Source organism: Triticum aestivum, chromosome 6D (assembly GCF_018294505.1).
Source record: "Triticum aestivum cultivar Chinese Spring chromosome 6D, IWGSC CS RefSeq v2.1, whole genome shotgun sequence".
Classification (NCBI taxonomy): Eukaryota; Viridiplantae; Streptophyta; class Magnoliopsida; order Poales; family Poaceae; genus Triticum; species Triticum aestivum.
The window spans coordinates 211,256,755-211,268,763 of NC_057811.1; the positions used below are offsets into that span (position 1 = coordinate 211,256,755).

At 48.6% G+C, this 12,009-nt stretch overlaps 1 protein-coding gene across 3 annotated transcripts in view; it reads right to left on the reverse strand.

Moving 5' to 3' along the window:
- Positions 1–1,217: 1,217 nt before the first annotated feature.
- Positions 1,218–12,009, reverse strand: part of LOC123144482 (ran-binding protein M homolog) — a 32,042-nt gene continuing 21,250 nt past the window's right edge. For 2 of the 3 annotated variants that reach the window (XM_044563640.1, XM_044563638.1), the window contains exons 8-11: positions 2,435–2,503; positions 2,174–2,233; positions 1,956–2,042; positions 1,218–1,836 (exon numbers count right to left, since the gene is read on the reverse strand). In XM_044563640.1, the coding sequence (XP_044419575.1) occupies positions 1,558–1,836; positions 1,956–2,042; positions 2,174–2,233; positions 2,435–2,503 (495 nt within the window). In that variant the 3' untranslated portion in view covers positions 1,218–1,557. The remainder of the gene's footprint in view (positions 1,837–1,955; positions 2,043–2,173; positions 2,234–2,434; positions 2,504–12,009) is intronic. The other variant, XM_044563639.1, reaches the window with a different exon arrangement.

Here is a 12,009-nt window from a genome sequence, read left to right on the forward strand (position 1 = left end):
CTATATATCATCGAAATCACTAGTTAAATGGGTACCACTTACTAATGTCACTCTCATCTTCTTTAGTTGTGACAAGCAACATATTGTATGTGCGGCACTTGTCACAACCTGAGATTTTTGCGTTTTCTCATTGATTTGATTTTTAAATATTTATCTCTTGATTCATGCGTTCAAATCAAGAACTATTTTTGTTTACCTCAACAACAAAAACTAGTGTTGCTTTACAAACAGAGGGTGAGGGAAGTGACTTGGAACCCTCCTCACAGAGACTTTGTCAAGGTTAACATTGATGCTTCGTTTGATGAGTGAAGAATGACATGCATGCTAGGTAATGAAGCAGCGATCTTCAATAATTGCTACTTCATGTCTAAGAGTTTGTGAAAGTTTCCTTCAAACATGAGAACCGAGAGGCAAATACGATTGCCCATGAACTTGCCCAGCTTGCTAAGTATACTGATTCTAGCACATGGATAGATGTCCTCCTCCCTCAATTGTATCTCTTTTAGTCAATGATGTAACCTTATTTTCTACTCCCTTCGTCTCAAAATTCTTGTCTTAAATTTGTCTAAATATGAATGTATCAAGCGAAAATCCATTTCTGCACCCGAGCTCATCTGCACCCGCGCCGACGAAAAAAATCAAAACAAATACTAGAAAAATTCAAAAAAAATCCAAATAAAAGTTGTGTTGTAGACAATTTGATGCGTGAGGCCCGCTCCAAATTTCAAGTCATTTGGACATCAGCAAAAAAACAAATTAGGGGTCTGCAAAATGTTTACTGTTCATGTATTATTTTAGCCCGATTTATCTTTTTTGCTGAGAACTGCTCATATGTCCAAATGACTTGAAATTTGGAGCGGGCCTCACGCATCAAATTGTCTATCACACAAATTTTATTTGAAATTTTTTGAATTTGTTTTGAAATTTTTACGAATTTTTTTCTAACCAGGTGCACATGAGCCTGGGCACCAAAACGCCCTACTCTGTATCAAGTCACGTTTTAGTATTAGATATATCCGTATCTAGATAATAAATCTAAAACAAGAATTTTGGGATGGAGGGAGTAATAAACAAAGAGATACCTTGATTGTCAAGAAAAAAACTGGCGTTGCTTTTATCCTTCCCGCTGCTCATACGCTATTGACCCAAATGCTACGATAATGAAAAGGAGCGCACAGTTACATCTCTGGAACGAACATACCTGATGGCATAGCACGTCAACAAGAATGGTATTCTGATTGCATTTACAGTACTGTTCAAGCTCTTTATCTTAAAGTTCACAATGTGCAACTGCACATAACCAACAAGTTTATGAAAACACCAAAGGGGTTGAGATCACACGTGAATCTAAATTCACTGATTACAGGGAAGGAGCTCCTGGAAAGTCCTATGCCCAAGCTGCGAAATTTCCATTCACCTTGAGGCCTCACTCAGGGGAGAATATGTGTGTGTTTCCTCATGGCATGGTCCACAATTCCAGGTGATGTTTCTTTCTTTCCAAGAAGAATGAGGATCTTATTTTCCGAGTTGACTGCTCGTATGAATGCTCGACGTGCCTTAGGGACGCCTGGATCTTTCATAGATCTCCTTATGAAGTAAGAAGACATCCCCTTGATCGCTGTTGAACGCACGTAGCTCAGAGCTGCATACCGTGAGCTGCCTCAGTAACTTCTCCAGACACGAGTAAAGGCAGCTCTCTGGATCCTTCATTTTGGGGTTCGTTGACAGGATGGCAGCATTCACCGCGTCCGCTACAAATTCACGCTGTGGGGACTCCAGCAAATATCCAATGCAAGATTCTGAAGGCTTCTCATACGCAAGCAGGGCCACACTCTCCTGCAACAGAAAAATACTCACTCCTTAAATCAACAATACAAAATATATAGCTCAACACAGTTGAAGATTCAAAGCAACGCGCTATTGCCAAGGAGGCAAAAGTCCATGGAATTACTTACCTTCAGCAACCCCTCAAAAGCTTTGTGTGCCAAAAAGTTGGCCAGGTTAGCACGGGCATATTTTACAGCACCCTCCAGTTGCTCAGCCTTATGCATGAGAAAAACTTACAATCAACTTTGAAACAATATATAATAAATACTAATTGCTCATACGCCCAGTACAAAATGTTTGCATGCAAACCTAACCACAACTGAATTCAGAATATTCAGATAATTACCCTGATGTATTCAATGAATCTCTGAGAATGAAGCAAGAAGCAAATAACTGATATTTCGTCCTGCGATAAAAATTGCTTCTTTTTTAGAGTGGAAACCTTTTCCAGGATACTGATTATGGAAAACTGAAAATAGCGTGCTAAGGAACAAACCATATATCCACAATAATTCATTGGTCAGTGCACATATATAATTTTGGTCGCAACACGAAAAACATTGAGCAACCACAATAGCAAAGTGTGGAAAATGACAGTACAGTATACCTTTAAGACCTGTGGATACCACTCTTCAAGCCTTTTGAATGCAGAATCGATATCCCCATTTATGATGAGCTTCATAAAATCAAATAAAGTGTTTTTAGAAGGCAGGAACCACACCAGAAACTAAAAAAGAGTTTCCATACAACACTCCCCCTCAAGAGGGATGATAGATATATATCATTCCCATCTTGTCACGCGCTAAGCTACATTCTCTGGTTCCCAGTCCTTTAGTCAAGCAATCTGCAATTTGTTGCCCTGAATCTACATACTCTATCTTGATATGTCACGACCTAGGTTACGGAGGGGGTAGTTGTGGGTGGTAGGAGGGCCAGGGCGAGGGAGCTTAAGCTTGGGCGCCGCGATGGCTGGGGGATAGATTGGTTCCGGAGGTAGACCTCCCCTTTTTTCTGTTTATTTCTTTGCCCTACTACACGGTGACTACCTTCGCTTTATAGCACAGCTGGCGACTAAGAGGGAGAGACACACAAGGAATGACCCGCACAGAATGCAAACAACCAAACTAACAAGACTTGAAGAATAAGAAAACACTAATCCGAGGATTTATCTCCTGAAGGTGGTTCGGCTGGACCTGTGGTGGCGGCGGTAATGCCTGCCCCACATGACATCACTCCCCCCCTTCGACAAGCAGCTCGTCCTCAAGCTTGGAAGTGGGATATCTGCACTTGAATTCTGCCATGTCTTCCTGGGAAGCTTCAGAAGCAGCTGCTCCTTCCCAATGGACTAGGAGCTGATGAATACCTCAGGCCGGCCGGACTTTGAGGACTTGAAGAGGTGGTGGAATGACCCTTCCATGATGTATTGCTGGCAGCGGAGGAGGTGCAGCTAGTGGTTCGCCATGGTAGACATGAAACACGTTGTGTAGACGGTAGACTAGACTGGGAGGAGCTGGCTAACATGAAACACGTTGTGTAGACGGGACCGGGAGGGGGAGGGGAGGGGGGCAGCTGCAAGTTGTAAGCCACTGAACCCACTCTCACTGTGATTTTATAAGGACCATAGTAACGTGCCGCTAACTTGCCAGAGCTAGAGCCAGTCAAAGATGCCACTGGACGGTGCTGTAGGCAGAGCCAGACCCATAGTAACGTGCCGCTAACTTGCCAGAGCTAGAGCCAGTCAAGATGCCACTGGACGGTGCTGTAGGCAGAGCCAGACCCACTGATCAACATTGAAGGAGACTTCATGGTGCTTGGCATCATAATATTTCTTGTCACTTTGTTGGGCCTGGAGAAGACGGTCCCGGACATCAGCAATAAACTCATCTCAATCTTGGGAGTAAGGAACTGTTTGTATGTGGGCTGCCCCAGTATAATAGAACCTTAGAGCTGGAGGATCACAGCCAAAAACAACCTTGACTGGAGTGGTCTTGAGGGCGGTATGAAAGGATGTATTGTAGCAGAATTCTACCGAAGGTAGCCACTGGAGCCAAGTGCATGGACGATCGCCGGTCATACATCGCAAATACATGGCAATTACACAATTGACAAACTACGTTTGGTCGTCAGACTGCGGATGGAAGGCAGAGCTCATGTGGAGCTGAACCCTGGAGAGGCGGAAGAGTTCTGACCAGAACTGACTTGTAATTTGTAAACACAGGGTCTCGATCAGATACTATCGTCTCTGGTAGGCCGTGAAGCTGTACGATGTCGGTGAAGAAAGCATGGATGACTGTTGCTGCCGAGTAGGGGTGACCAAGCGGAATGAAGCGTGCCATCTTGGAGAATCGATCCACCACTGAAAGAAAGACTGATTTGTCGTGCACCCGTGGAAGGCCCTTCACAAAAATCATAGAAATATCTGCCCAGATCTGAGAGGGGACTGGTAGGGATTGCAGGAGGCTGCTGGAGTGCATATGCTCAGACTTATTACGTTGGCAGATTGGGCAAGCACACGCAAAGTCATCCACAACACATCGAGCATTTGGCACATGGAAGTCCCGACGTAGGCGGTGCAACGTCTTTTGAATCCCCTCATGGCCCGTGTCATGTGCTAAGCCAATGTAACACCTCGATAATTAAGCTACAATAACCCCCTGTTAATGGTGCCATGTCATCACATTACTGTTGCTAATCCTCATTTGGTCCAAGGCAGAATTCAAATTCAAATCCAAATTTAAATTTGTCAAACATGCAAACTAAAATGTTCAAGGTGTGGCAAATAATCCTTAGATATTATCATGTTGAAACCCATATTTTATAAAGTATCTAAATGCCCAAAAATCAATAAAACAATGGCTAAAACATTTATCTAAATGCTATTTAATTTATAAAATATTAAACTATTTTATTTTGGGGCCAAACTAATTGTGGCAGTGGCATAATTAATAATACTAATTTAGGGGCTAGTAATATATTTTACAAAAATTAAAATAAAATGAAACTAAAAGAAAACAAAAATTAGAAGAAACGGAAAAGAATAAAAACAAAAGGAAAACCCACTCACTGCCCTTGGCCTTAGGCCAAGGTAGCAGGCCAGCAGCCCAGCCCACTTCCCCTCTCGCGGTCGTCTTCTTCCTGTTCGACCGACCGAGGGCGCACGCCCCTCGCCGTCCCTGCCGGACCGCCTCGTCATCCCCACCGTGGAGGGGATAAGGGAGCCACCCCGCGGCTCCTCGTCCCCCCCCCCTCCCCCACTCGCTCACTTCCCCCTCCCTCTCCCCCATCCCCTCTCGCTACACCCCCCTCCTCCAGATCCACCGAACGCTGCCGCCGCCGTCGCTTCATCATGGTCATGGCCAACGCCCTCACTGGGCCTCGTCGAGCCGTCCTACGGCCTCCCCGGCGTCGCCCTCGTCCTGCACAAGCCCGAGGCCGACCGGTGAAGTTGCGCAGCAACGCCTACGCCGTAATCCCCGGCGCCGACCTTCGTCGCTGCAGCTACTAACCTCCCGACGGCCATCGTGTGCCCCATGGTGAGGCTCCCGTCCCCGTTTTCTCTCTAGGTTGCCCGCCACCGCCCGTGCCGATGACCGTAGCCGCTGGCTCTGCTCGCCACGTCCCCGTACGCGCCTCCTTGCCTCCTTGCGCCGGTCCCTCCCCGCGCTCGCAGCCGCTCACGCCGCCTCCAGCCGCCGCGCCGGATGCGCCCTCCCCCTTTCTCTCTTACCGTCTCTAGCTACTGCGCCGCCCTAGTCCGACCTCCGGCAGTCGCGACCCTCGTCGCCGGCGCACTACCGCCCCTCCCGGGCCAAACCGAGGCCGCGGTTCGACACGCCACATCGTGGACATTCGAACCGGCCCAGCCGCATGCCCCCCCCCCAAGCCCTGTACGAGGTTCCGGCCGTCGCCGCCGTCCTGGGTGGTCGCCAGAGGCCAACCACGTGCGCCGGCCGCCAGAGGCACCCCGTGGGCCACTGACAAGTGGATCCCGCAGGGGTTAGTTACTAATCACCCACCGACCCCGGGGCCCCACCTACTGACTAAAACAACTAACCCCCGGGCCACTGACATGTGGGCGGGCCCAGGGTTATTAAGTCCAAATGGACACTGACAATGGGGCCCACCCCCTTAATACTAATTAAACAGGTTTTACTAAGTTAATTTAATTAGTTAAATAGGTAGAGACTGACAGGTGGGTCCTTTAGTCTAATTAACTAATTTAGGTTTAAATTAACTCTGTTTAACCCACTGTCTATGACAGGTGGGTCCCCCATGTCAGTTTGACCAGTCAGCTGACTAGGTGACTGTTGATGTCAACCTAACCTCATGCTGACGCATTAATTCGTTTTCTGAATTAATTAATTATTAATAAATTCAAAAAATAATTAAAACTTTGAAAAAATCATATAAAATAAACCGTAACTCGGATTAAAATAATTTATATATGAAAGTTGCTCAAAAAAACGTGACGATTCCGAATACGCACTCCGTTCGTCTGTCACGTGCCCCTAGCATAGCGAACATGGAACCATCCCCTCTCTTTCATCTGACCAAAAATGCCTAACACTAGGAAAACATTCCCGGATGTTTTCCCCCTCCGTCTGCATCGTATAGTACCGCGTTAGAACACCCCTAGCACTGCCTGTTGTCATGTCTTACATCTGGGTTACACCTATGTGCTTTATATTTACTGTTTCTTCCCCCTCCTCTTTGGTAACCCCGAGACCGCTGTCGATGCTCCTGTGATCGACTACGTCATCGACGACCCTTCTTCCTTTCCAGCAGAGCTTCTAGGCAAGCAAACCCCCCTTGATCATTCTGATATCGCCCATTCCATTCTCTCTCATGCTTGCATTAGATTTTGCTACTGTACTTGATTGCTCCTATTCTGATGCATAGCCTGCTTTTGTAACTGCTCATTGTACCTTACCTACTTATCCTAAACTACTTAGTATAGGTTGGTTAGTGATCCATCAGTGACCCTCACCTTGTCCCAGTTGCCCCTGCTTCATCACCGATGACTCGATCAACGTGATCGACGACCAGAGCCCAACACATCACCTCACCCCCTTAGTTGTACGACTCTGCAGAGCTACTATCGAGTGTCGAGGGTGATACCTCGTAACGCACTCCTGATGATAACTCTGTAACGTAGCTAATCGGTCGTGGTCTATCGAGGGTGATTCCTCCTTCACCACTCCCGATGACGTCTCTGTCGTGCAACCCCTCAAGTGTGAACCATCGAGGGTGATTCCTCCTAGTTCACCTTGACGGTTACATCGAGAAGGAATCCGTCGAGGGTGATTCCTCGGATTTCCCCCTTGATGACACGAACACACAGTTACCTTTACCTGTAGCCCCCGTGTACTGTTCCTGCGGGACTGAAGGGACAAGCGGTACCAGCCCGGTAGAGGTGGACCTGAGTTCCCGACAGTCTCTGGTTTGTTAGGTTGACCTCGAGGGTACCCGCTAAATAATTACGAGGCACGGCCGGGCATGTAGACCGCCCTAGAGAGAGGGTTGGGCCTGGCCCTTGTCGTATTTCCTCGAGACGGGGCGACGGGGTCACATGATCGTGAGTCTCTGCTCGTCTCCGCGAGCTCCCAACACACTAAGGATTTGGGTATTTGATCTGAGTTGGCCACTGGCCTATACGCACTAACCACCACACGGGAACAGATATGGGCACTCAGCGTCGTACGTTTCTTCCGAAAGCTCTATCAGACATCCAGTTCAGCATTGCGGCACGGCTGGGCCGGCGCCATCTAGGCAGAGGTGGTGCCTGGACCCGCCTGCGCGCAACGACCCGAATTGCAAAGGGCGATGGGCCCAAGACCCCGGAGCGCTTAGGATGTAGACCGGCGGGGACCTCTGCGAAGGCTAGGTAGGACTACAACATGTTGATCTTCCGAGGCCGGGCATGACCCAGGAAAGTCTGTCCGGCCAGAGTAATCAAGTGTGTTGGGTAATGTGGTGCACCCCTGCAGGGAAGTTATCTATTTGAATAGCCGTGTCCACGGTAACGGACGCTCAAAGTTGTATCCCGATCTATTACAACTAGAAATGGATACTTGAGACATGTGATGGATATGTTGGCTCCGGGATTGCTTTCTCGCAGGGAGTCGAGGAAGGATCTCTGGACGTTAATACTAGATGCTTGAAGATGCTAGTCTTTGATAGGCTAGGCCTTCCCCTCTATTCTGGCATTCTGCAGTATAGTCCACAGATACATCCCTTCCTTTGATGTCAATGCATACTTAGTATAGATCTGATGCTTGCGAGTACTTTGGATGAGTACTCACGATTGCTTTGCTTCCTTTTTTTCCCCCTTCATTCTCCTTTCCGGATGTTGCGATCAGATGATGGAGCCCAGGAGCCAGATGCCACCACCGACGACTACTACTACTACCCCGAGAGTGCCTACTACGTGGATACCGCCGACGACCAGGAGTAGTTAGGAGGTCCTAGGCAGGAGGCCTTGCCTTTTCGATCGTTTTTGCTTTTGTGTTGGCCTTCTTAAGGCAGTCTTGTTTAACTTATGTCTGTTCTCAGATATTGTTGCTTCCGCTGACTCTTGTGTTCGAGCTTCTGTATTCGAGCCCTCGAGGCCCCTGGCTTGTAATATGAAGCTTGTATTATTTTAATTTGTGTCTAGAGTTGTGTTGTGATATCTTCCCGTGAGTCCCTGATCTTGATCGTACACATTTGCGTGTATGATTAGTGTACGGTCGAATCGGGGGCGTCACAGCCAAGTATGGTGGAAAATAATGGAGGATGGCAGGATGTAGATGCATCCACCATATGTGAGAAGGCTATAGGTGCAACCCCAAGGAGGCCCGAGGTCACCCGCAACATGCTACTGCTGCAACTACACCAGTGCTAGGTCTGTGGCCATAGAAGCACGCAAGGTGTCAAAAAGCGTGAAGGACAGGCTGGACAATGCCATCAGCAGTCCCTGTCTTCCTCCAGACGAAACAAGGCATCAGCCACAATGTTTACCTTGCCCGGGAGGAACTCAATGGAGAAATCATAATCGGGGAGCTTGCTGACCCAGTGGTGTTGAGGGATAGTGGACAAGCGTTGAAACTGTAGTGGTCTGTCCGCACACAGAAAGCACAACCCCATAGATATGATCTCTAATGTCAAATGGCGTGCATGAGGCCAATGAGCCCACACTCGTAGGCAGCCAGTCTGGCATGGCACTGGGCAATGGGGCGGACGAAGAAAGCTATAGCACCGTCACCTTGGTGTGCCCTAATGTTACGTGGGGAATTCATTATGGAAGACGCAAGGCAGCAGGGGCAGGTTAGGCTGTGGCTAGACAAGGGCAGTTCGATGTCCTAGAAGGATGCATCTGTTTTGGTAGTCTCCAGATTCTATCAAGGTAGTATTTGAGTCTGATTCCTATGAGTCCGAACAATGTCGAAGTAGTACTAGTCCATGTCCTATATAAAGGACCTACCCGTGTAAGCTTAGAGGCAAGCAATAATCAACAAGGTCTAGTTTCCCTAATATATGTTCTCTATCTCTAATCCCTGCTACCTTCTGCTACTGCGGCGGCACCGTCGACAACCCGTCGGCCCCCATGCACCTCCAGGCCACAGAATAACCCCCTGTCCTACCCAATCCAACACAACAAACCAATTATCTCTATCCCTCCAGACCCAGCAAAACAACAGCTTCCAAACTACCCGCCTCCACCATATAGCTCTGCCCACTTCCACCCATCACCATCCGTCCCAAACCGACACTCAATTGACATGCTTGACCCAGGTGCTTCGCCCCATGTACCAAAGTATGCCAAGCTGGAGTTTCCACTATTTGATGGCAAGGAAGACCCTTTTGCATGGTTAGTACGATGTGAGCAATTTTTTGAAGGTCAATGCACTCCAGATGCAAGTCAGGTTTGGCTGGCATCGTTCCATCTCAATGGCGATGCTCCCCTATGGTATCACAAGTATGCCAAAGCAAAGGGCCGCCCATCTTGGGATCTCTTTAAGCAGTTGTGCGCCAAGAAATTTGGACCACCTGCACACACCAATAAGCTTGGAGCTGTAGCACGTTGTCCGTTCAATGGCAGCGTCACTGACTACCAGGAATGGTTCACTCATCTGCTGCACCGCGCGCCCCCTCAGCCAGTCGAGACTTTAGTGAAATTGTTCACCATGAGCCTGCCTGAGACCTTGCGCACAGATGTGGAACTAGCTCGTCCCGAGGACCTTGATGATGCCATCAGCCTTGCACTTGCATATGAACGTCGTGCATATCTGACTCAATCCTCCATAGCAACCACTCCTCACTCATCCCGTTCGTTCACACGACCATCTTTGCCGATTCCTGCCACCAAACAGCGGCTTGGAGGACCAACTGTACCCGGGGTAACCACTGCAGCAGCTCAACCCGGCAATCCAACCCATGGGCGGCTGCGCCCATGGGCACCCGACCCGAATGGGTAGGGTTTGGGTCGCCATATTCACCCATGGGTAAGCCCGATGGGTAACCCGATAATATATGGGTAGGGTATGGGTATAATGTTCTGCCCGTGGGTCACCCAATGGGTCACCCGATTAATATAGTGATTAAAATATTATATTATGTGTGGACGTTTTGGTGAAGATACTTGCTAATTAATTTATTCAGAACAACCAAACGTAGCAATGCATGTAAAACGACATCAGAGAGCTTTTTCTACCGATGGCAAGTGGGCAACACATGACTACTATGCCAAGAGCCCAAACGAGCTCGGCCTTGAATCATTCTTTTGTGCACACAACACACGTATATGTATGATGGGCCAAGTTCTCAAAACAAATGATGGGCCCAAGCATTGTTCAGCCATCATCAGCCTATGGTGGATATGCAGCCGCACGGGGCACTAGCAAAAGTGGGCAAAGCAGGTAATTTTAGTACCACCTCGCCTAGCTGATGAGAAGTGGAGCTTCAGGAGCACTATAAAGGTAGCACACGGATGCTCATTTTACTTCAGCTCGCAGACATAAATATCGTAGTGTACGCGAGCCTGGTTCGCCACTATTAAAAGTAGTACCATAATAAGCGAAAATTAGAACTAATAATTGTTTTTAGTCATGACCGATGGGTGCCCGATTAGGCCGGGTAACCCGATGGGTTCGGGCGTGGGTCTGATATGAGACCCGTGGGTAGGGTCGTGGGCGCAAGCTTGGCCCGATAAAGGGTTCGGGCGTGGGTCTGGCTGAGGTCGACCCGGCCTGACCCGACCCGATTGCCAGGTTGAGCAGCAGCCACCACGCCAGCCGGTCGCGCCTTTTGTCGTCTCTCTCCCACAGAGATTGCAGAACGCCGAAAGCAAGGCCTCTGCTTTAATTGTGACGAACAGTTTGTGCGCGGTCACCGTTGCGCCAAGCTGTTTTCGATTGAGGTTGATACATCTTTCGATGATGATTTTGAGACACTGCCCGAGGAAGAGAACTGTGTGAAGGTGTCTATCCAAGCTATGACCAGTTTGTGGAGCATCCAGGCGACCGACACCTTGCAGCTAGAGGTTCTAATTGGTAATTCACCCTTCACGGCGCTCCTGGATATAGGGTCGACCCATAATTTCATCGATGAGAGCGCCGACCCGCGCTGGTTTGACCCCACGTTCTTGTCCTGGCCTACGTGTGATGGTTGCTAATGGTGACCAAGTGGCCAGTGGTGGAGTTTTTCGTGGCCTTCCATTGCATATTGGGGAGCAACACTTCACAACAGACTGTTCTGCCATACCCCTTGGCAGCTTTGATATTGTTCTTGGTGTTGGCTGGTTGCGTAATTTGGGTCCTATCCTCTGGGATTTCGACAACATGACCGTGTCATTCCACTGGGAGGGCCAACCTGTGACTTGGACAAGTCGCGTCTTGCCACGACCGGCTGTTGTCCGTGCTTTGGTTGCTCCCGAGCCTGAGGATTGGATGACTGAACTGCTCGCAGAATTTGACGACATCTCACCAAGCCTTCCTCCTTGCCACCTGCCCATGCACATGATCACCGAATTCGACTCCGGACTGATGGGTCTCCGGTCGATGTACGGCCCTACCGCTATCCGCAACTGCAGAAGGACAAGATTGAGCGCCAATGCACAGAAATGTTGCAGCAGGGCATTATTCGCATCAGTGATTCAACTTTTTCCTCACCAGTTCTTCTTGTTAAGAAGCAAGATGGCTCGTG